General features: G+C 38.6%; 2 protein-coding genes across 2 annotated transcripts in view; one reads left to right on the plus strand and one right to left on the minus strand.

Moving 5' to 3' along the window:
* On the plus strand, positions 1-19,822 carry LOC109430290 (uncharacterized). Its single transcript, XM_029856970.2, has 12 exons — positions 1-238; positions 310-390; positions 460-754; positions 1,329-1,411; positions 1,472-1,711; positions 1,788-2,037; positions 2,089-2,280; positions 2,341-2,593; positions 4,756-4,930; positions 18,569-18,894; positions 19,102-19,193; positions 19,255-19,822. The coding sequence occupies exons 1-12, from the start codon at positions 148-150 to the stop codon at positions 19,796-19,798; spliced, it is 2,622 nt and encodes an 873-aa protein (XP_029712830.1). The 5' UTR covers positions 1-147; the 3' UTR covers positions 19,799-19,822.
* LOC109430281 (aminopeptidase N-like) overlaps positions 19,784-25,292 on the minus strand; it is an 18,422-nt gene continuing 12,913 nt past the window's right edge. The window contains exon 5 of the mRNA XM_062846347.1: positions 19,784-20,049. Coding sequence (XP_062702331.1) covers positions 19,795-20,049 — 255 coding nt within the window. The 3' untranslated portion in view covers positions 19,784-19,794. The remainder of the gene's footprint in view (positions 20,050-25,292) is intronic.

Consider the following 25,292-nt stretch of genomic DNA (forward strand, 5'->3'; position numbering starts at 1 on the left):
GATCAATACTATGCTAGTAGTGTGATTTCAGAGCTCGTTGTGTATGGACGTGCGCACGATCCGTGGTAAAGCTCGTATTCGGACAAGTTTTGAGATTAATTTACATACTATAGACTCAGTGGACGCTGTGAATGTCAGGGACCTACAATGATGAATGGTAAGACGAGAGCAACGACGCGGTTAGTAAACCTGTTAATAGTTTTCGTCTGCCGGCTCGCTGGGAATTCCGTCTATGGAGGTAATGTGTAACTCCGACTAGATTACTGGATGCGTTTTTACTTAATCTAGGTTTCTGTTCTTTCGCTTAAGAATTGTTACCCGATCATGTGCCCTTATCACGAACCACTTCGATCAATCCGCTTATGCCGAATAACGAGCAAAGTGTCAAAGGTTAGACGCTGTTTTATTTCGAAATGTTTGAAGGCTGTTCCAATAAAACCGTAATTTCTTTGATCCCAGATTGCCTGTACACGAACTATCCGTACGCTACACGAGGATTAGCCAGCTCGATTTTCGCGGAACCTTATCGGGACAAGACCTTTGCACATGTCGTCAAACTTGACACCGTTGAAGAGTCGGATTGTGTCGGTGTTATCGTAGATCAGTTACACATTCTGACGACGAAACAGTGCGCACAGCTGCAGCCTCAGACTATCAGTTTTCAGAATGAAACACTACCGCGCTGGGGCATTCTCAACACCAAGTACCACATTAGCCTTGATGTCGCCATTCTGCAGTTGAGGACCAACTTGAGGTAATGCCATTTGTTATGTGAATAGTATACATAGCAGCTAGTAAAAGTAATTCGATCCAAGTCGTGATGAGGGATGTGAATATTTACAATTTTCTTAATAGCTCATTGCTATACACATATTAGAGTCAACAACAACCATGATGCTTGAATAACTATATATGGCGTGGAAAACAATCAGGAATATGGAAATCCATGTTTCCAAAAAAGTAAACGTGCGGATAATCAACCATGCTAGAAGTGACAGACTCGATTCCCGGTAGGTCCAGGAAACTTTTGTTATAGAAATTTCCTCGATAAGAATACATGTACAAATTAAAAAGGTCAGTTACAGAGAAATACTCACAATAACAAAGAAGCGAACGAAGTAGAAGATAAAAAGAAGAATAAAAAGAAGAAGAAGAATAAGAAAAAGAAGAAGAAGAAGGAGACGAAGAAGAAGAAAAAGACGAAGAAGAAGAAAAAGACGAAGAAGAAGAAGTAGTAGTAAGAACAAAGCATTGGTCAGACTCCCTCTCTCTTCTTTACAAAAAGTTTGCTTTACGTTTTTAACCATCTCTTCATATACGATTTACAGTATTGACGAACAAACCACACCCACTTGCTTTTGGAATGCAGCGACTTCTGACGGATTTTCCTCTCTTCAGCATATTGCTATAGGTTAGTTTTGTTTTGTAGAACACTGCAAACAGATTAAATATGTTTCAAAGAACATTTCAGACAATCATATCGACAATTTTACTATCAGCACTACAAAATGTGAACGCAGCCTGCGACGACAGTGTTATGAAAACTCTCGAATGAAGCCAAATGGTTTTGTGCAGGTCCAAGCCATTTCCAACTACAGAGAGCATCCATTCCTATTAGCGCTGGGTTCTGGAAGCGACGGGTCCCTGTTGGAGGTGTCACAATATTTGAACTGGATTCAAACGGAAACGGGCATCAGCGTTGATCCGATAGGTATGTTTGTTAACACTTTATTTTTATAACCTTCCAATCCTAAAGAAATGCACATATTGCTCCATAATGGTAACAGAGTGTGCCATTAGATACTACAGGCTTCGTGAGTATGACGATCATGTGGCCGTTAGGGATTCCGAATTTCGGACAGTGCAGCTGCAGAATGCATACGTATCGTCCGCAACCAACAACAAATACAAGGCTATCATTGGCCATTACGTGGAGGATCCGGTAATAGAAACCGTTGTAACCTACAGCTGTTACGGTACATTGATTCACCGGCAGTTTGTGCTAACCTCGGCGGACTGCATTGACAGTTTCAAAAAGTAAGTTTGATGGAAATTTTATGGATATAAAAATAACAAAATGTATTTCAGTGAATCACTCTTAGTTCAAATGCATCAAGAGAAGAAGTTCCAACTGTCTTCTGATCCGGAATATTTGCTGCAGGAGAAAAGCACTTACTTGGAGCAGGTAACGGTTTCTCAGGTATTCATGCATCCAGAGTTCAGCAAAGCTCCACTGAAAAATGATTTGGCCATTTTGCAACTGGATCCAGTAGAGCTAAAGTAAGTTTAATGAATCATTTCAAATGTCTATGATAACCATGTTTACGTAACTTCCAATAGGTTTAACCAGTACTTCAGACCAGCATGTCTTTGGTCGCATGATTCTGTGGAGATTAAACAATTTCAAACCAATGGTCACGGTCCGCTAAGGACGGTCCAAACACTCGATGATCGAGTTGAACTATTGATCAAGGACAGAACCGAAACAGAACTCTACCTGATATCAAAAGTGCTGAAGGACTGTCCAATGGAGTTGTCCAACGACCAAGTTTGTGTAGGCGAAGATGCCACTCTGGTTCCTGGTACTTGTAAAGTATGTAGTAGACCTCTTCATAAAAAATGAAATTTCTCGAATTCAGCCAGTCACCCCCACATCTTCATTCTTATGCTAAAACAAACTTCTGGTCAAATTTTCAGCTAAATTGGTGAAGATTTCGAGGTGCCTCAAGTCAAAAATGTGTTTTATGGTCATTTTTTACCTTTAAAAAATGCCCATGAAGGCTAGAACCCATATAAAATATCGCGGCCGCCAGTAAATGAAAGTTTTTTCTATTCCTTACAACTTTTGTGAACATTATGTGCTGATCGGAGAATGTTTTGGTCCTATTTATTCGATTTTCAGTCATGCAAGTACCCTAAAAAGTTACATTTTTCAACAGTTTTTGTTCTACGAAATTCCAACACACAACTTTTCTAACAAGTATCAAATCATTAAATAATTGCCCACATTTTTCTGAACAACATTGCCATACATCATTTTCTTATACGATCGACGATAAAAATCACAAAAATCGAAAAGTAGAAGCTTTCCTGAGTTTTTTGATATCTGGGGTTGACGCAACTGTTGGCAGACAGAATAATCAAACATAGTAGCTTTGCTTTTTCTTGATGATTGCGATGATTGATCATTGATTCAAGTGACAGGTAGGCACAAGCAAACATTGCTTTAACAAAAGTGACGTATAATGTGTCACAGTATAATGTGAGGATTGGCTCAGATGGTAAGGCTATGGACTGGCAAACCAAAGGTTCAGAGTTTGAGTATCGTCATTTTTATCGTATTTTTTATGAAATTTGAATGCATTTTTTTCGACATGTGAAGTTGGTTTTCCTACAATTCAATACGCTAACCTAACGACGGAAAATTTTATGATTCTAATGAGCGGATGTGATCCGCTACCCAGCTACCCAGTAAGGGCCGAATTACGGATTGAGAAATAAATTAGTTAGCGTGTTCGATTTTCAACTACGCAAACATAAAAGTTCTGTCGGAATGATGCGTACATGCATGCGTTTTCCCTACACCAGCCATCGATTGAAAAAGATTACAAGGCCAGGTAAATTGAAACAATGAATTGATTCGTTTATTTTGCATTTTAAGTGCAGGTTGATATTTTCAGCATGATGATAAAAATACGATAAAATGACGATACTCAAACTCTGAACCTTTGGTTTGCCAGTCCATAGCCTTACCATCTGAGCCAATCCTCACATTCTACTGTGACACATTATACGTCACTTTTGTTAAAGCAATGTTTGCTTGTGCCTAGCTGTCACTTGAATCAATGATCAATCATCGCAATCATCAAGAAAAAGCAAAGCTACTATGTTTGATTATTCTGTCTGCCAACAGTTGCGTCAACCCCAGATATCAAAAAACTCAGGAAAGCTTCTACTTTTCGATTTTTGTGATTTTTATCGTCGATCGTATAAGAAAATGATGTATGGCAATGTTGTTCAGAAAAATGTGGGCAATTATTTAATGATTTGATACTTGTTAGAAAAGTTGTGTGTTGGAATTTCGTAGAACAAAAAATGTTGAAAAATGTAACTTTTTAGGGTACTTGCATGACTGAAAATCGAATAAATCAGGCCGAACATTTCAATAGGTCCTATCTGCATTTGAGAGACTCTCTTTATTCACTTTCTCTTTCAATTATTGCAATGTAATGGTAAACTTTTCAACTACTTTTGCAGTACCAATCAAAAGATGATTGATTTGACGATCGTTCTATGCAAGGAGATAATCATAATTCAAATGAACATCTGAGATATTATCGAAAGAGAGGGAAACCAAAGAGAGCCTCTCTTCTGCAGATAGGACCTTTAGACATGTTTCGCCTGAAATATGATCAAAACATTCTCCGATCAGCACATAATGTTCACAAAAGTTGTAAGGAATAGAATAAACTTTCATTTATTGGCGGCCGCGATATTTTATATGGGTTCTAGCCTTCATGTGCATTTTTTAAAGGTAAAAAATGACCATAAAACACATTTTTGACTTGAGGCACCTCGAAATCATCACCAATTTAGCTGAAAATTTGACCAGAAGTTTGTTTTAGCATTAGAATTCAGATGTGGGGGTGACTGGTTGAATTTGAGAAATTTCATTTTTTTATGAAGAGGTCTAGTATGTAGTTTTGAAAAATATGTAAGTAGTGTTGTGCATCTGTCTTGCTAAACCGTTTACAGTCCAACCAGGGTTCAGCGATGTCTCGTGAGCTAGGCGCTATACTGGACGCTTACTATGACTACGTATTTGCCATCAGCAGCAAAGGAGAAGACTGCGGGCTTAATACGCCTTCAACGTTTACCCGGATTGCGCCGCATATAAAATGGATTGACGGTGTTGTTTTTGGAGACAATGGTAAGCAGACATAGATAGACACAAATATTTAACCTTCTAGGACGTGTGTCGGATTGTTCTCTTGCGGGTTGTCTCTCGCGCGTTTTGTAACCCGCTTATGTGCCTGGTTACTAAGGTTGGATGTCTCCTTCGTCTTAAGGTGAAGAAATGACGAAGCCGCACCTCGAATTTTCAAGACTACAAATCTAAAGCACCAAATGACGACGGTTTGCTCTGAAAACTTGATCGAGACTTGATTCGCTAGTTTTTCGCCTTCACCCCTCGTCGTGGCGAACTCTCAAAGCCCCTTCGCTCCCTGTCCCGAGCAGAGGGGAATATCAAATTAATAACTACGAAATCACAAAACCTGTTTTTATATCTTGTTTTGTTATTATTGAATTATCAAGGCATTACGTTTCCATAACATGTTTTGTTGGACAATCTTATTTTGTTATGACCAAGCAATTGGTATGCAGTCCTTAAATAACATCTCAATATTACATTCTGTTGTGGAACAAGTTTGGTTATTATTGTATTATTGAGAGTGCACAAATACTTTATGGTATTGCTATCTAAACTAAAACAAATTTTGAAACAAAACCTACGTCATTCTACAACGTTATTTACAGCATTTGAGGGAAAGCAACGGCATATTCACTCATCAATTTGTCTTCCTCTTCCATTTATCATTACATCCAAACTGAGACAAAGTGCATGCCCCATATCACTAGCTAGTATTCCGTGGGAAAAAGTTTGCATAATGCACCAGAAAAACTGTTTAACGATTTTTTGAAAAGTGCGCAAAGTTAGGCCCTAGGTGCGCAAAGTATGGTACACTTACGGTATCACATCACCATACCTCTGGTATATTACGTGACATGGAGGTGCTGTAATGTGTACAAAACAAAGTCCCTGCTCTGCGGCGCGAGGTTTTGCTAAATTTCTGAAATTGACTGAGTTGTAGCTGAAAAGTACCCAAAATACCAGCCACTGCCCAAGTGGCGCAGTACCCTGCATACATCTAAACGAGAACATAGCAGACGATATTGAAGGTTTTTAAGGTTATCAAAGGGACGTTCCAGATTCCGCCTTTGACATGTGAATTTCAATGATAAAAATGTCAAACTTATGAAATAAACTTGTTTGAACGAAGCTAATACAGACAGCTGAATCCAAAATTGTAGATGGTTTTGAATGGGATTTTTCAGAAATATTTTGTATTTCACATGTTTTCCCTGTCGTTCCAGAGATGGAGTCGGATCTACCTATTTGAAAGATAGGTACATGAATAGTTGAAAATACACCTATTAGGGAAGAGAGAAACTGAAGTTCGCATTCTCACATGTTGGTCTAAATATATAGAATTCTCAGCCATCACGAAGTCATATATGATGTAGAATAGGATGCTAAAGTGGAGGCCATACCCGACTAGATGAACATAACAATAATATATCATAATTATATCTTAATGTGATATAACTAACAAATTATGTTATAATTTTGTTATGACATGGACTGTTTCAAACTTTTTCAAACTAAATTATAAGAAAATATATTATAATCTTTTGTAACTAGTTTTGTTACAAATAAATCAGAACAAACTCTGTTATAACTTTGTTATTTTTGCAACTGAACAAAATAATCAGTTGCAAAAATAACATAATTATATCAGAATATGAAATAATTTTAATTTTTAGCTATATTACAAAAAATGAGAAATTTGATTAAGTATTCGTTTTTTTTCATTGCTTGTAGAGCAAAAGGTCGATGGATAGCAGGTAAAAGATCAGAAAATGTTTATAAGGAAACAGCTTTATTCTATGTAATTGAAAAATAAAAAAAAAAAAACATTCAATTGCTGTTGAGGGGCTGCAGTTTTGCTTGTTTTTCATTGCGTAGAATGCCGGAAGCGTATCCTGCTACCCTCAAAACTGAAAAGTACTCATATTTTTTCAACTTTGAACCGATTTAAGTGAACTTCAACTCGTTTGAATAAGACATCTTTTTATATTGATTGGTAATGCGAATAGAACGATTGGGTTACGCGGTATTCCCAAAAGTCCAAATTTTCTGGAACATATCCTTATGCTATTGAGGGGCCCAGATGCAAAGAGGTGTAAGTGACCGTTTTGTCGAGTTTGAGCTGAGCATATCAAAAAATCTTCAGATTTCAAGCTCACAGGAACTTTTTAAAGATTATTTTTATGATGATTAGAAAAATTACAGTAAATCAGAGAAAATTGGGTTGATATTGAAACTCCATACATTTTGAATGGGATGAAAAACTGGTGAAAAACTTCAAAGCTCATTTACTCGAAAGTGGGTTTTTGTAACTTACACCCCTTTGCTTATAAGCTCCTCTATTCTAATATCGGCGTTGTTGGAGTTAGCGTATTGAAAAAAATATGGTCTCTCGTGAAACATGCTTCGTAATTACACTGTTGAAAACGCTTTGACATCCACGTGCAGCACAACAGAACATGTGCTCGATGAACAAATTGAGATTTGAATTATGAAAATGCTACGGTCAACCTTGGCTTGGTCAGCCAAAGCAAAATCAAGAAATTGACATTTATGCTTCGTAATGATAAGTCAATACTTTGGGCCTAGGCTGGACAGAAATGCTATTGGTGATTTGATGGTGCATGAAGAAGAAGAAGAAGAACGATGGTGTTTTGAAAAATCCTATCCCTACCACACAGGAGAAGATTTTAAAATGTCTCTATAAAATCTAAAACAAAATCTAATTAAAAACGTTTTGATGTACGGTGTAAGACTTTGGACGGACTACATATTGAACGTATAAATTTAAATTTAACATTTTTTTTCTTGGTAAGGTACTTAATTTGTACCAATCACCAATTGGGTTTTTTAAATTAAGAATAATATATTGATTTTTTGATTTTATTCGAAAGAGCACCTTTTTTTAAGCCAGTATGATTTTTTTCAGATTTTTTAAACTTTATTTTGATACCTTAAGCTTCAATTACAAAAAGATTTTTTGAAATCACCTTTTGACAGCTGGGCAATTGCTTGACAGCTCCGCCCAGTACGAAATGCGACGAGGGGTGATTCGACAAATCGATCCCATACAAACTTTAAATCGATTTTTAAATAGGTTCCCGGGCACCAAAGTTCATGAAAATTTGGATTTCGGCTCAGTTTGGCATGTATAGATTGTGAATATGGAATTATCTCAACACCACTAAAGAAGCCAATTGCAGCTGGTCTATGGAAAATTCCACGTGTATGGCAATTCGGGTTTTTTCTTAACTCACGATGACCAGATTGGTTCAGTCGGATTTGTTTTTGATGGAAAAAATAAATCTGGATCGAATGAGATCAATATTGTCAAAATCGGAGAAAATTTATCGCAGATATAACCATTACATAGCTTACCTTCTTTATTTTATTGTCTGCTGTTTCATATTATGAAGTAGAAAATAACGGCATTGTAACTTTTAGAAATTTCATCAGACTCTTCCGTATTTTTTTATTTTATTCATTGCTATAATTTGAGTTTTGGGTAAATATAGCATCATAGCTATTGATATGTTTATCTTTGTATTAATTTCCTTCTTTCAATATCCCAGTTCCGTTACGGTGCCAATTTCCTATCACTTTTCTACGATTCCCAATTCTTATAGGTTAAGTAAAATTTTAGCTTCAAAAAGTGATACATCTGCAAATGAGTTCTTTTTATCTCAAATTTGAGTAAACTTAGTTGAAATTATATGTCATGTCATATGTACTGCTATTCTAACCTCTAATTATAACGTCAAAAAGTATCGAACAGACTATGTATTACGAAGTAATGAATGTTAGTGAGAGTGGAGATAGCAAATATGGTACCTACTAAATAATTCTAATCAATAAAAATGTCAACTATACAGACAATTCTGCTCAATTGATGATTGCATTTGTCTATTATAACTTTTTTTTCTTTCGGTCTATTATTATTCGATCATATATTGTTTGACATTATGTCATAAATATCTTTTTTCATTACTAAAAATAATCTAAAACAGGATAAAACTAAACAGCATCTGCAGAAGTAATCACATCGGCATATGATATAATTACCTTTTACCTTCGCTCACGTAGGTACGTGTATAATCGCCGTTCTCACAACGCGAACAAAACAAAAAATTAAATAAAATCATCTCCGTCTGGAAAGGATCTTTGTCGCCGCCAAAATGCACCCCATGACGAAGCTCAATCATAAATAGTCGACTAGCAACTTTTTCGTCGTTCTCTTTGTTCCGAAACAGCCGACGACGGGCCCTGCGAACGCCACCACTGTTATTAGTGTTACAGTGCACATGTCTGCGCACCGCGATAGCGCTGTTGGTAAGAGAGAGAGGTTCGTTGTTTGATCTTGCATTCAAATCTCTGTCTATTTTTGTCCTGCGACTGGCAAACATGAAATGGGGGAATAGGGAAACTGGCAATACGTAGAACCAGTAAAGCTTCTATCGTCCCTCACTGCAAGTGCTGTGATAGCCTCATTGGTAAAGGCGACTGGAAATTTACGATAGCAGGATTGGAGGTTCAAATCCCGTCGATGTTTGTAAGTTTTATAATGAATTCGAATTTTTTTTTATGTGGCCTATTATTTTCTAAAAATAGAATAACACACTTAAAATAATTACCCAAAAATGAGTAAAAAAAGTTAGTTTTTACCCTAATTTTTAACTAATTTAATAACTCTTTAATATCAAAATTTGTTATTGAAATATTTCCCAAATTCACTGTTATTAAGTTGTTATTGCCACTAACAAAACATGTTATTAAATTGATTTTTCAGGAACAAATTTTTGTTATGTGACTTGTTATTTTGCCGCTTATGACAGACAAGTTTATAACTCAATATGTTATGTTAATAACATGAAAATTACTAATTCCATTATGCAGTTATTTTGCCAAAATAACGCATTTTGTTATGCTGTTGTTATTCTCTTCTGCTCGGGGTACCCCATTAGAGCGGCTGTGCCTCTCTGCTAATGAAGTTGCCGCCAGCCCTAGTGTTTATCTATGCAAGCAGGGAAGTCACCCGTGGGTTAGGATACCTTCTTATGGAGACTGAGCTCAGAGCCGGATCAGCGCTATTCAGGAGATTTATTTGAACCTATTTCCACCCAGTTAGTTGACTGGGAGTAGCTGGATACTGCTGGAAAACGTACTTAAAGGCCTTGCTACGGTTTTATGGGACGGAAGGCAGCGCAGATATTAGCTCATCCGCCGTTCCAGGTTAATGTTACGCGGCCCTACTACGAGGATCAATTGTCGTCGAATACCACCTAAAGCACCCATTCCTTGGCCAACAGGAATTGCATCAAGTGAAAGTTCACCTCGCCATGTCGTCCATTCAGACACTCTCGGTATGAGCCTATGTGTCCATCTACCTGCACTGAGTCACAACATCATCCACGACTGTCACTCGCCAATACTTTGACTAGCTAGTGAACACTCCGATCAAACAACAGCCTGTCATTTCGCCAGGCAGGCCCCGAGACTCTGGCAATGACGCTTCGATTGTTTCCAACAAACCTGAGCAGAGGAAAAAAGCTCAATAACAAAATATAATAATACGGAGATCAAAAAGTGATATTATGTAGTTTGTTTGAGATACATAAAGGGGCCATTAGACTGTTTGTCATAATGACAAATATTTGTCATTGTAGTCCGACATTCATCCGAGGTTGCCATGATTTACGTTGTGTTGGTCATTTGTTGGGCTTGTTTGGCCAAATATTTGTCATGTCTAATGGGACCTTAACAGATAAAAGTACTGAATAAAATATTTATCTCAAATTTACTACTGGAATATCGTCATCATATGGAACACATTTAGCTCTTGGTAAGATCTAACAAATAGCAGTGAGCTATTTGATTGATCTTCGAATATCAAATTATTAGTTAGGTGGTTCAAGAACATATTTTTGCTATTATTTTCAGTACTTTTAACTCTTATCTCAATCAAATCAATATCACATTTTGATCGTCAGTACTTGACCTCTACCCGGGAAGCTACACTCTAAACAGCTGGTCACAGTCCACGGCCGCTTCCAGGCTTTTTTTGGTGCTCCGGGTGTCAAGGCATTTAGAAGAGGGGGAGTTTCGGATGGGGAACTACAGAGAAAATTTACCCTAAATTTTGCATTTGGCTACTCAGATACTATGGTACAAGGCATGTTAAACGTGCTGCCAAACGGTCAAATTGCAGCGACAGGTGTACCTACGATCGTTAAGATCATGTGGCACCGCATGTGGAAAGCTGGTGCATTGTTGGATGGTCCCTGATATGCACGAAAGCAGCCCGAACTCCAGTTGGATAGCTCCTGGCTGAAACGTGACCGGAAGCGTTCAAAACTTGGCAGTACTTAAACGCGTAACATATGGCCCGAAAGCGGCAGAAGCGCTGATAAAGAATAAATGATCGACGACAATAAATAAATAAACAAATCACGCTTATTGGTCGTAGATGGGCTTGGTGGTCTAGTGACTACTTTCCTCCTACTTTGTATCTCTATAACCCTTTCGGGATAGAGCGCAAAAAAGTTAAATCTCCATACAAATGGCTCAACTATGGCTCTCCAGGACTCTTAGATATTCCAACAAAACAACAATTATTTTTACTCATGTGAAAGAACTAGGGTATGTGTGCCATCAGTAATCTCACGCTCCCATATTCATCCTATTCGAAAACAGCGATTACGGCACCGATTGATTCCATTCTTTTTGTTTTCATGGGTGCTCACTTCTAACAAAAAATACAAAAATAAGAAACAAAACAAACAGCGCTTCAATCCTTTGTTTTTCGTAGGATGAAAATGGGAGCCACATGCTTAATAAGGGAACCAATATTCTACTCTTTATCTTTCGATTTCTTGCTTTGACTACCTACATAAATTGGAAATAAAAAATAAGCGAAAGATAAAACTTTTTCATGTTTTACGGTTTTTGTCCACTTTTTGTTTACCTTGTTGTGGTAAATAACATAGGCAACGTAAACAAAAGCTTGTTTGCACACATACAAGTATAAGTATTGGCTGAATTATTGGAACAGTTTACATCACTCAAAACAAAGTCTAAACAGATGAAAAAATATGCAAAACTGTTACCGCTCAACAGCACAATTGTGCTGGTTCGTCACGAAAGGGCTATACTTTCTTCCGAGCTTTTTTTTCGTACTCCATACATATACAACACATGCATATTCACATGTTCATAGCCATCGCTAGAACAGAAACTGGTTGAAAATTAATTCCAACTTTCCTAGCACAGTGTCAATCAATCATCATAAAACGCCTACTTGTTATAAAATCAAGCGAACTGTACCTCATTATCTTCAAAGTAATTTTCACCATACGCCTGGCACCCACGCACCAATGTGTGAATCCTCTGCCAACCATATCCCACCATTACTCCGACATCCGCATGAATTTGTGCAGACGCAGAGGTATATTCGGTCTGCAATCATCATTTCTTTCCCTTCCCCACATTGGCCTGCATTCTGACGTGGCAGGCGCCATTATCACCTAAAAATAGAAGATCACCAACACTCACACACTGAAGATGCCTGCTTAGTCCCTCGCAGGTATCTCATTCGTTCCTTGTGTGAGTGTAGCTGGTCTAGCGATACTGGAGTAGCATCCACGGGCGATCAATCAAGCTCAAACGCTCAAACTCAAGCTCAAGCTCAAGGAGCGAGTGCTGTGGTTCTGGGCTACGACCGACCAGTTGTGTTTATGGAGGTTGAGCGGCACACGAACGATGAGCCAAAACGTGGCATGGACGCAGAGTGGCTGTGGCGCGGCCAGAAAGCGGCAGTCGCATTCGAATGGAACACGATTGCGTTTGGGCAAGTTTGGGCGGAGAAGACCCTAAGCTCACCGTCCATTCCCAACAAGGAGCAGAACCATTTGAATAACTAGCCACAGAAGTCCAATTACGCGACTGTTCGTGTGACTAACAATTTCAATTCAAAACGGATTCTTATGTTTTCTTCTTAGGAATTAACAAAGTCCCGTTTTATCGGGGCATATATGAGCGAATCCAAAGATGGCCATCACAATGGCTGCTTTGCAAATACCGAAGGCACGGATTTCGTCATTCAAGCAACAAACAGAGCTGAAAAAGCAATTAGTACACTTGCTCACTCGTGGTAAACATTGAGTAGCATTTTTGTTTTCGGTCATTTTGTAGATGACGAGATCGGTGCTCTCGAGAACGCGAGTCAAAAATACACCTGGGCGCGCTCCCATTTCACCTTAAGGGTCTGCAGCATAGGCACATTAGCCTGGTACACCGTTTATATGGGAAAATATAAAAAATGGAAAAACTCCAACTCCTGTATACTTTTTGGGTTCCATTTCGGTCCCATATCAACTGTGTAAAATTTCAGATCGATTGAAGAAACTATATTTTAGCGCCCGCCATTCTAAGTTTTTCATACGATTTACTATGGGGAAAATTTACTTCTTCAAAGAAAAATCGCTTGAGGTCACCCATTGATCCCTAAAAATAAGTCGTTGAATGATTTATGTAGATAACTTCACGAGGAATCAGACCTCCGAAGACTGCAAAGCGATGCGACATTCGTGGAAAAAGTTATTAAGCCTTTTTTTTTATTCTTCAATCACTTAAATTAATTTACAGCTCTATTGTCCACTAGGGCACTGCGTGAGCGATTCCAATTGGAAGCTGTACATACACTTTGTACAGCGCCTAAATGTATTCTATTTTAATTGTACTACACTCAGAAATAAAAGTATACACGGAATTACTATTATTTATGCATTTTGTATTCGCATCTCTCTCACTCTCTTTTTGTTTTCATGCTATCTGCCGTTTAGCCTGGGTTGAAGAGAAGTGTTTCGTCAACCCAGGCGAAGCACCAGATAGCATGAAAACAGAAAGAGAGTGAGAGAGATGCGGATACAAAATGCATAAATAATAGTAATTCCGTGTATACTTTTATTTCTGAGTGTATATCGAACTGGCTGCCGTTGCGCTGCTTTCACTTTCTTCCCTATCGTGGTAGAATGATGAGCACGAGGATGTTGATGTGTGGCTGTTGGTTGTTTCTGTTTCCAGTCCGATTGGGGGTCCATTATGGGTTGCCGTTTGCCGATATCCAAGTATCCGAGTTCATTTGAGCCATGGGGCTCAGAAGAGAGTCAGTGTCAGCTGCTCTTAGGGGGAAAGAGCAACTGACGAAAGTGCCGGGGCTGGGATCGAACCCATGACCATCTGCTTATGAAGCAAACGTGTAGCCACTACGCCACGGGCCCCGGCTATTAAGCCTTACCCGATCGATAAAATGACGAGATTTTATTATTTATTGTTATTCCTTACATGTTAAACAGCGTTTGCACGCCATTCGGTTTTCATTCAATAACTTTTTCCACATGCCTTGGATCGCTTTGCGGTCTTCGGAGGATTTATTCCTCGTAAAATTTCCAACAGAAATCATTCATCGATATATTTTTAGGGGTTAAGGGGCAACCTGTGACGATTTTTCTGTGAAAAAGTGATTTTCCCCATAGTAAATCGTATGAAAACTTAAAACGGCTGGCGCTAAAATATAGTTTCTCCGATCGAGCTGACACTTTGCACAGTTGATATGGGGCCAAAATGGAACTCAAAAAGTGTACAGGAGTAAAATGTCTTTTTGTGTCCCACGCTAAGGCACATATTCCGACAATTCGCCCACATCGTTCAAGCCGTGGGCTGATTTTCGGAAATCGATCCGGCTCGCAGAAATGAGGTGACGTAAGAACTTTTGTATGCAGCGCAACACAGCACTAGATCCCCTCTCTCCCCCTTAGCGTTACGTAAAATTTGAACGAAACCTATGTATCACTTTGAAATTTTATTCTATTTTATTGATGCACAAGGGGGTCATAGGGCCAAGTCTCCAATGCAAATCCGAGAACTCGCATCGTCCATAATGCACCTTTGACTTTGGGCGTAGGCATAGCAACCTCTTTAGCCATGCGGCTTTTAAGTTTTGCGTGGCCTTAAGGATTGGGAAAGGTGGGAAATCGATGTGGTGTATTGAATGTGTTGCTAGTTAAATGGTCAACGTAATTTACCTTTGAGTCGCTTGTTTAGGGTAAGCGTTTTGAACATTGCAACTCAATTTCAAAACAAAACCAGTAAGTTTTGTTTCTAAGTTGAGTTACTCTTTCCTGTTTTCGTTAGATCGTGTTGTTTTTTTGTGGTAAGCAAATGTGGTTAAATTTTGGTTATGTTCTTGGAATGCTGCTTCTTCCTCATCGCCATTCCCATCGAAATACGATAAGCCTGTCATTTTGCTGTCTGTGGTTTCTAGTAAACCGCCTTCGTAGTCAAACTTCACCATCTCCTGCTGCTTTGGCTCTGTCATTGACAATATCCTTTCAATATTCCAACAAACATCCTCTCATAGCCACATCTTGTCTACAGCTGGATTTCCATGTGAACTAAGGCCTTCAACTTTTTTCCCGGGATTTTGTAGATTAGTGCTTTATGTATGCATCCGTTCCTGGCACTTTGGAGCATGGCTTAGACATGGCTGAGTACAAACAATGCTTATCTCCAACGATAATTTTTACCAGCATCGAACCATCATCGTTCTGCATAACTTCTATTTTCCACTGCTATCACTCATAGTACTCAGATACATGAAAATATAAAATAAATGTTAGTAGCGCTTTTGGTGATACTTTCACGACGGCCATTCAGAATGGTTCAACGGATGCAGATGAGAAGATCATCCCTGCTGGCTAGCAGCGTTCATCAAACTCAGTTGAAGATGAAACTTAAAATATACGAACACGAAGAGCAACAAATAGACGAACGCGAATATTCTAAGAAAAAAAAAGAATGATCTTCCATCCGATCTTCAAGTGATCCTCACAAGCAACATCTTTCGTTCAGGCACTTTTGAATGTCCGTAATGCAACTTATTCTCACAAGAAATCTGCCTCGACCAAGTTGGCAGAACGCGCCCATACCCCTTTCTGAACCGAAGGGCAGGGACCTATGTATCACTTTGAAATTGATTCTATATTTTGCTTAATTGGGTTTTTCAATTTCAAAAAATTCATTGATTTTCAATTATATGAAAAAGCACATTTTATGATTTTTTTTTCAAATTTTTCAAATTCATTTTTATACGTAAAATCCTTTTTAAAGATATTTTTTGAAATCTCCTTATGACAGTTGGGCAATTGCTTGACAGCTCCGCCCAGTACAAAATCCGACAAGGGGTGATTCAACAAATCGCTTCCATACAAACATCAAATTGATTTGTAAATAGGTTCCCGGGCACCGAAACTCATGAAAAAAAAAATGGATTTCGGCACAGTTTGGCACGCAAATTTAGAATATGGAATTATCTCAACACTGCTAAATAAGCTAATTGCCAACCGCCGCTATGGTAGATGTACATAGTACTTGAAGGAACCCTAGCAGGAATAAATAAGTGACACAGAACTGCAGGATTCTTAAATCAGGTATCATATGGTATTTATACCATAACAAGTTATTGGTAGATTGTCATGGTAATGAAAATAACTAATTTTGGTATTTTGCAGGTATTAAATTACTGACCACAAATACCTCAACGAGTTATTAGTTTGAAATTGAAAACTGATTGAGGTATTATTCAAAAATAGAAAAAAAACACACCTATATGGATTTTTTTCGAGTATTATTGAGATATTTCAAGACCTGGTGTTATTATTCACCTGGTATCCATAGGAAACACTCAAGGTATTATTTTAGGTTTTGTACATCTTATGCAGGAGCAGGGCTCTTCAATACCGCTTTCAGGTTGTAGGTACAGGTCGGACTCGTTTATCCGGAGTCGGGTTATGGAGGTTCTCAAAAATATATCCGGTAAATGGAATGCTGTAAATTGACTAATCAAAGTTGGTTTGATAAAATGTCAAAATTTCAGCTTCATACAACATTCCGTTCTCCGGGTGCATGCTTGCGAAGCTTCAGAACCTCACTCCGGATAATCGAGTCCAAGCTGTATTAGATTTTAAATACCTGAAATTGGTATTCTACAGCTATATTCTTCTTGCTCAGGAAGCCTAGGGATTCACTGTACTGAATTCACGTTTTCCAGATCTCCTGAATCGCATCCACGCTCACTCTAAAGTCCTGATCCGTGTGCCAAGTTCAATCATAGTTCTCATCTCGTTTCTGGGTCAGTCGTTTATTCTTGATTTTTCGTGGTAAGTACTTAAGGTGAAACCGGAAGCCTTTCCTCACTTTTTGGTTTTAGATTTTTTATTAATTAACGAAGCAATATTTTCAAAACTATTTTGTTTAAAAATAGCAAGGTTGCGACCATTCATTTGCAAAGATTTACATTCATTTGCTATTATCTCAGTTCAGAAGCATGCTATCGAAAAACAATGTATGGATGAATTTAATCTTGTAGTTTTATCTGAAAGTTTGCCGAATAACATTGGGGTCGCAAACGTATACCAAAGTCGTGAGCGAGCTGTGAAGGCAACTCTTCACGCGGTGAATGTCAATTTCATTCACGCTGGGGAAAGTTGCCTTCACAGCTCGCTCACGACTTTGGAATGCATGTGCGACCCCAATGTTATTCGGCAAATTTTCAGATAAAACTACATGGTTAAATTCATCCATACATTGTTTTTCGATAGCATGCTTCTGAACTGAGATAATAGCAAATGAATGTAAATCTTTGCAAATGAATGGTTGCAACCTTGAAAAATAGTTTTTGCAAAAACCATTTTTAAACAAAATTTTACAAAAAAATGGTTTATGCAAAAATGGAAAACATTTTCCAACACAAAAAAATTCATAAGATACCTTGATCCATACTCTACATGTGTACGAAAACCGATTTTGAAAATATTGCTTCGTTAATTAATTAAAAATCAAAACCCAAAAAAAATGAAGAAATGCTTCCAGTTTCGCCTTAATTCGCACTACCTAGATCGTGCTAGTGGAGCTGTCACCTTAGATATAGTTGATGAGGTATAGTATTCCATACTCATCCGCTGGCAAAACGCTAATAAGACCGGTAATCCACTACGGGCACGCGACATGAACCATGCTCGAGGAGGACCTGCAAGCACTCGGTCTCGGAGTTTTCGAGCGACGCGTGCTAAGGACGATCTTCGGCGGTGTGCAGGAGAACGGTGTGTGGCGGAGAAGAATGAACCACGAGCTCGCTGCACTTTACGGCGAACCCAGCATCCAGAAGATGGCCAAAGCCGGAAGGATACGGTGGGCAGGGCATATTGCAAGAATACCGGACAACAACCCTGCAAAGCTGGTGTTTGCAACTGATCCGGTTGGCACAAGAAGGCGTGGAGCGCAGAGAGCACGATGGACGGACCAGGTGGAGCGTGACTTGGCGAGCATCGGGCGCGACCGAGGATGGAGAGCGGCAGCAACGAACTGTGTATTATGGAGAAATATTGTTGATTCAGTTTTATCTTGAATTTGATGTAATACTAAATAAATGAACGAAAATGAAATGAAAAATGAACTCATCCGCTGGATGCTAGAACAGACGCTGTGGCTCAACATACTATACTACCACTTATACTTATACTAACACTCTTTCTTGAGTAACATGCTAAAAAGTTCCCACTGCATCTATCATCATTTCCACTCTAGTACAATTCAACAACTCGGACATCTACTACGGCGATGAATGCCTGCTCCACAACGGCGCATCGGGAGTATGCCTAACAGTGCCGGAATGCCCTGGAATTGTGGACGAATTGATTGGGCCATCCACCGCACAAGTAAAGAATTGTGGATTTATGAAGGATGAAGTCTTAGTTTGCTGCTCGGCGTCTGATTCAGCTCAAAAAACTGAACTTTCAAGCACTCGGCTCGATGAGATAGTGCAGGAAATCGAAGACTGTCCCAATCTTTATGCGGATCTTCGGAACAATAGGTCCCCGTACGATTTCAGGAAAGGGCAAGTAACGTTTTTGGTAAGTAACGGCACGAACTAGGGTTGAATATATAATAACATAAACAAGTGACATGATGAAATATGAATGTAGCTGGACCAGGAAGAGCAAAAATAGGAAAAGCAAAGTATGATAATTGGAAAAAATAGTATACCTGGGAAATTTGAATAAGATAATACTAGTATTGAATGAACGATTTAACAAGATGATCTACTTTTGCTGTTGCAGGGTCTAATCAAGTCACATTCTTCATCAACCACGTGTGACACCACTTTGATTTCCAAAAGCTTTGTCATCACCTCCGCAAGCTGTCTCAAGAGGTAATTCAATGCAAATTGGTCGACAATTCTCTGAAAGGTTCAATACTCTTAATTTTTACAGGTTTTCCAGCGATGAACGGTTATTCGCCATCATCGGACAGAATACGACTCAGCAAAGTGACGTTGAGAAAACCGTAGTCCATCCTCTCTACGATTTGGGCAGTCACGAGAATAATCTAGCGCTTTTGAAGTTGACGTTACCAGTTACCGTATCTCATGAGGTGATTCCAGCGTGTTTGTGGAAAAGCCGTTCACATGTTCCGTTTGCTCTGGAAGTTCTCGGAACCAAGGACCAATTGTTCGATCTTCAGGCTTATCCACTATATCAACAGCGGTGCGAGGAGTTACGATTTCCCAATGTGACATCCACGGAACTTTGCGTTGCGTTCGAGGGATATTACGGTAGGGACAAGCCCAGCATCTGTCATGATGCGGGAAGTGGAGCCTACAACTACTACGCTCACGGATTGTACGAGAAACAGGTTGCTTATTTGGTAGGAGTCTACACCCGAGGAACGGACTGCGAAGATGATGCGGTAGCGGTGTTCACCAGGGTAAGTCATCATTTTGGATGGATCAAAAGTGTAGTCTATCGATTGGCTTAGTGTATTAAAGTAGCGAATACCATAGCAAGGGTCAGTACAAATCCGGCCACAACTGAAGAAGCCCCACCTTTGTCCGGTTTGACGGTCGTCGTACTGAGGGTGTAGTCGTTTGAAACTAGCCAGCTGCCAATGGCTTCCGCATGTTCATTCACCCAGGCGAGGTTCCGTTCGGCTTGGATGAGAGCCTTGCTGGCGGCAGATCTCACCGAATCTGTGAACACCCCTCCGTATTTGGCCACGATGTCTTGAAGCTGCAAGATGATATTTTAGTAAATACCCATTTTGATCTTGTATAAGTACTTTCTACATTTGATTCATTAATCTTTGTTGCAATTCTATGTGAATTTTGCAAGGCTGTATTTTATAATCTTGACATTACCAAACTCTTAAACAAAAAGTATTTCGGTAGAAACTTTAAAATACCGCTAGTCGGGGTAATATTGGGCCTGCGGGTAACTTTGGACCAAAAATCAAGAAGGATGTTTCGTTCAAAATACCAACATTTAGGTATCAAAGTGATTATCAAAAAGTGGATAGTATGTGATAAATACAACTTGCGTTGACCATCCGGTGTAGAAAAAAGTCAACTTTCCATTACGAAAACGTGATGTGAATTTTATGGTTAGGCGTATTGTACAAGCGTTAGATTTGAACTCAGCAGGACATCGCAGCACAGGCAGACTCAGAGGCTCATGGCGGCTCAACAAGGAAATTAAGTTGACAGAAATTTGACCTGGGCACAGGTTAAGGCGGTGGCAGGCAATCGCCCAGGATGGAGATCTTTCAATTCCCCAAGTAACACAGAAAACATCTTTTAAAATTAGAATTTCAAAAGATGTATTACAACAGTGATATAAGTGAATCAGAAAACAAATATTGTAATTATTAGGCTTTAATAAAGTAAACTGGATACAAACAGTAGAAAAAGTAGTACAGACTGCGTTTAGTATTAAATTTGCACATTTCACAAGGATATAACATTAATGAAACATCATAGAAGTCAATCATTAGAGCAGCAATGATTACATTTGATGTTTGTCTTTGTGAATGTTTCAAGGAGTCTTGGACATCTTCAAATTATATTGAACGCATACTGGATGTTGATTCCCAAACGCAGTAGATTAATTAAACATGGATTCCAATGAAGCTGCCGTGATTTATAGTTGAGTCGGCACAGTCAGAAACACCCCTGATGGGGCTAGATTCAGAGATGTAGTCACGTTGGCTGTCACCATTTTTCAGGTTGCCAAAGACGATTGCCAGAGAAAGTATTAATCCAGACAAGTTGATGATGTATTTGTAACTTTCCCAAAAGCCCTTGTACAGTTGAAATCTCGGTTGAAATTGTTGGTCACAAACTATCCCGATCGACACCGAGCTCTCGTTGCTGGAAGTCCACCCGACACTAGCTCGTTCAAATCGGACATCAATTATCATAATCATCAGCTGCTTATGTCCAAAAACGACGGTCTAGATACAAGAAAATAATCGAACGGAACTTGGAATCAAAAGCAGAGATAACATTTCGACTACTTATGACAATGTTTACTGTTTATTTTTTCTATTTGACAGATTCACCTCTGCGTTTAGCAGAGTAAGTTGTAATTCAGTTTTTTTTTTTCGATGGTTTAATTATGATCGAAAAGCATAATTATAATTTGGGTAAATGCTTGGGTAAATGATTGTTGAGAATGTGTTATCTGAACGTTTGATAAGCGTTCGCAAAATTCAACCGACGTCTTTTGACATTACATTTGATTTTCTTAAAAAATATCATCTTCAGTTACAGTACCTGTCAAAAACATGTATGCTTAAACGAAAATATCCAACACATTATTATTTCGATTGATATTAATTCTGAAAACAAATGTAATGTATATAGTTTAGAATTCCATTATTTCAGGTGAATCGTGAACAATAATGAATGCTTGGCTCAGGAATAATTGTTATTTTAATTTGGATAACAGTTTCTATTTGTTTGTGCGGTACTGTTAACTTTATGCTGAAAACCGGCCATATTGTTCCATTGTATGTATTCAATAAGCTGGCAAAACAGCTCAATTTGGTTGACTTTCCTTACGATTTTTAACGAAACTCAGCGGCGCTTGAAATATTAGTGAGATTAATTTCACAATAAATTTTGAAGCGCATGTACATCAGCGCTACCACTAATGAGAATAGCCCATTTCCTCATTGCTAATTTAAATAGTTTATAATCAATGACTTCATAATATTTTCAAGTTCCATGTTTACGTGACTCAAAATTCCAAATCTATTATTGTTGTTTATTTTTTGTTTATATTTTTCGTCAGTTTCACGTTACGTACAGTTACCGATTTATATCTTTGTATTAAAATAGCTTTCTATCAGTCATATCACTTTCGAATAGCGTAGTATCAACATGCACACATGATATGTGATACAAATGTTTTCTACAAGTTATATCACAGAAAACAATATTTCATTCGAACTAATTGATGCGACTGTTATATAAGTGTTATTGGCAAGTTATATCATTGATAAATATCTTGATAAATATTTGACAGCTGGATAATTTGTACTTTGATCCCAATCTTAAGTACCACAAGTGTATTGGGATACATCTTAGGGGCTGTCCATAAACCACGTGGTCATTTTTTTGGGACTTTTCAAACCATTAGTCCATACAAAAAATTTTATTGGTCCATACAAAATGGTCATTGGCCGAACCCCCCCCCCCTAATGACCACGTGGTTTATGGACAGCCCCTTATATTACATGCAACATGCTCTATAAGCCGCCATTTTTTGCGCTGTTTTGATCATATAAGTGTATAAATTTAGGTAAATAATTCAAGGAAAATACACCACGTTTTGTACAAATGGTGTATTTTCAACTATTATATAACATGATGTGTTACTTGGCTCTGTCCTCTGCACCACCATGGGTGCCCAGTACCAAAAACAAGTAAAGTAATGGCAAAGATTAAGTAGTACGTCAAGAGGATGTTACTTCATCAGGTGGAATCTTGAGAATACCTGTTACCAAATAAGCGTCAAAAGATGGTGGCTCCAAAGAGTATGAAGTGCTCTAGAAACCAAGTTCGACAGAAGCTAATTTCTCTAAAGAAGTTAACATGTTTGCCGATCCATGTGCGACAGAGTATGGTGGCTCCAACGAGGAAACCAAGCGTTACGTTGAATAGCTACTATCCTTGAAATGGTTTTTTTTTAGCTCAGCCTTTGCTTTGGCATGGGTATGTTGCGCAAATCAGATCCACTAGCCTCTACCCAGCAACTCATATCCCAATCTCCACGTGGTACCGGCTACAAACTACGAGAAACCTTAGACAATAAATTGAGTGTGAGTTTTCAAAGTATTGTGAGAAACGATTTATATTTATATGACTGAGGTATTTTGGCTGAATATTTTGAATTAAATCTAAAAGTGTCACATATGTAGTGTTTATTTTTTGCTAGGAAATATTTAGTTAGCCTCAGTTAGCCTAGTTAGTTAGCCCTATCGTCAACAATTTCTACGTATATCAGTCTCACATAAATCATTCGTATTTTTTCGAGCTTGATGTACTCTACTCGTTTCTGTTCAATTTTCCCTTATAACATTAGAAGACTTCGATGCATGTGTTGAGGCAAAACGGACCTGAAAGACCACATGAGAGTGGTGTCACACTTTGACTCATTCTTAATAATGGAATAAGTAGAAACCAGGTGAGTGAATGAGTTAAAGAATGAGTAATTTGATTAGTGAATTGGTAAGTAAATGTGTATTAAGTCAGTGAGTGTGTGAATAAGTCCATAAAAAGCGATTTACGTTATTGAGCGAGTGAGAGAGTGAGTGGTAGAAAATTAGTGAGTGAGTAAATTAGTGAGCGATGTCAAGAGCTAATAAGTGTGTACGTGAGCCTGTTAGTGGATGTGTTGGAGCCCGTTAGTGAGCAAATGCGTGAGTGATGTAGTGACTTATTGAGTGATTCAATGGATTAATGAATAATGTACAGTGATGGAGTGATGGAGTGAGCCTGTTGATGAGTGAAAGTGTAGTTGGTTAAATGAGTGAGGTTATAATTCAACCCTAGTAGGATGTTGGGTGAATATGACCTATACAAGTACGCTGAACGTACACTAAACCATCGCGGTGCGAAAAACCCAACTAATGAGTGAGTAAGTTGGTACGTTCGTGAGTTAGTGAGTTATTGAGTGAGTTAGAAGTATGTTAATTTATTAGTGAATTAGTGTATTAGAGAAACCAAATGAGTCGGCGAACTAGTGATTGAGTTAATTAGTGAGTGATTGTACCTATTGAGTAAGTAGGATGATTATTTTTGAATGAGCCGATAAAAAATGAGCAGATGAGCAAGTAAGCTAGGGGAACGTACAAATTTTTTATTAATTTTTCTGGTGTTTTGGTCGGTGCGATTGATCGTGAACCAAATTGTGGGTTGCTGTGGCAGCCCATTCTCATCATGGGCATGTCATAATTTCTTTTCAACATAGCTGGTTATACATTTACTTCCAAAGCTCTTTTTGATATAACCTCCCTAAAAATCTTCAAACGTAACAAAGTGAGCTGAGCTATTTTGACCATTACTTATTTATAATTAGGCCGGAACAAATCTTTTTTTGTCACTTTGCTCGTTGACTCGTCAAGGGGGGGATGATAAATAATAAATGTATTTGATGGAAAATTAATCAAACAATTAGGCAAAATCGTCAAACTCATCGGATTTGTTAAGAAATTTTCTCGACAACTCTAATTTCACTTGAAATTTTTTAAATTTCTTAAATAATTTATTTGTGCCCCCCCTCAAAATGTCGAAATCGGACGAAAAAAATCCGAGGGGGGGGGTGACATAAGAGAAAATCGAAACTTGTGTCAGCCTTATATGTATGTAGTCGGTTCGTTGGACTGCTCGACATATTCATTCCTCGGATCCTTATCCTTAAGGAGAACCCTTTTCGTCCGTACCCGTCGATTGCGTCTTTCGTACCAATAAACCATTTCCCAATCGAGCGGCACGGCGTCATTGAGGTGTGCGACCAATTCACGAAGTCAATAAGAACTTCACTATTTTCGCACCCGTTCTTCCGCCCAGCCCCTTCGATTTGTCCAGTTGCATGCCGGCCCTGCCACTGTCTATGTCAAGGGTCCCATGGTCCCATGCTGCTGAGCTAGTTATCCGGGAGTCGTGGCTCATCTGCTGGGCCTATTGAGCAATTTGTACCTAAGCCTCAGTTAGCCTGACAGTTATGACAGAAGTGACTGTCCTGTGCAAGAAAAAAAAATGATAATTTGCAATGATTTTCGACTGGTACATAAAGGACCAAGTAGTAAGGCATCGTCAAGCAATCTCGAGCTCATTGTTTATTCCAGAAGTGAGCCATCACGATCGCTGATTATGAAGGAGTTGAGCATACCAGTTCGCTCACAGCACCGGGACACTGCGATCATGTTGGGCTCATGCTCGTTGAGCTCGCTCGCAAGTCCAATGCCAGCC

Source organism: Aedes albopictus, chromosome 1 (genome assembly GCF_035046485.1).
Source record: "Aedes albopictus strain Foshan chromosome 1, AalbF5, whole genome shotgun sequence".
In the NCBI taxonomy this organism is placed as follows: Eukaryota; Metazoa; Arthropoda; class Insecta; order Diptera; family Culicidae; genus Aedes; species Aedes albopictus.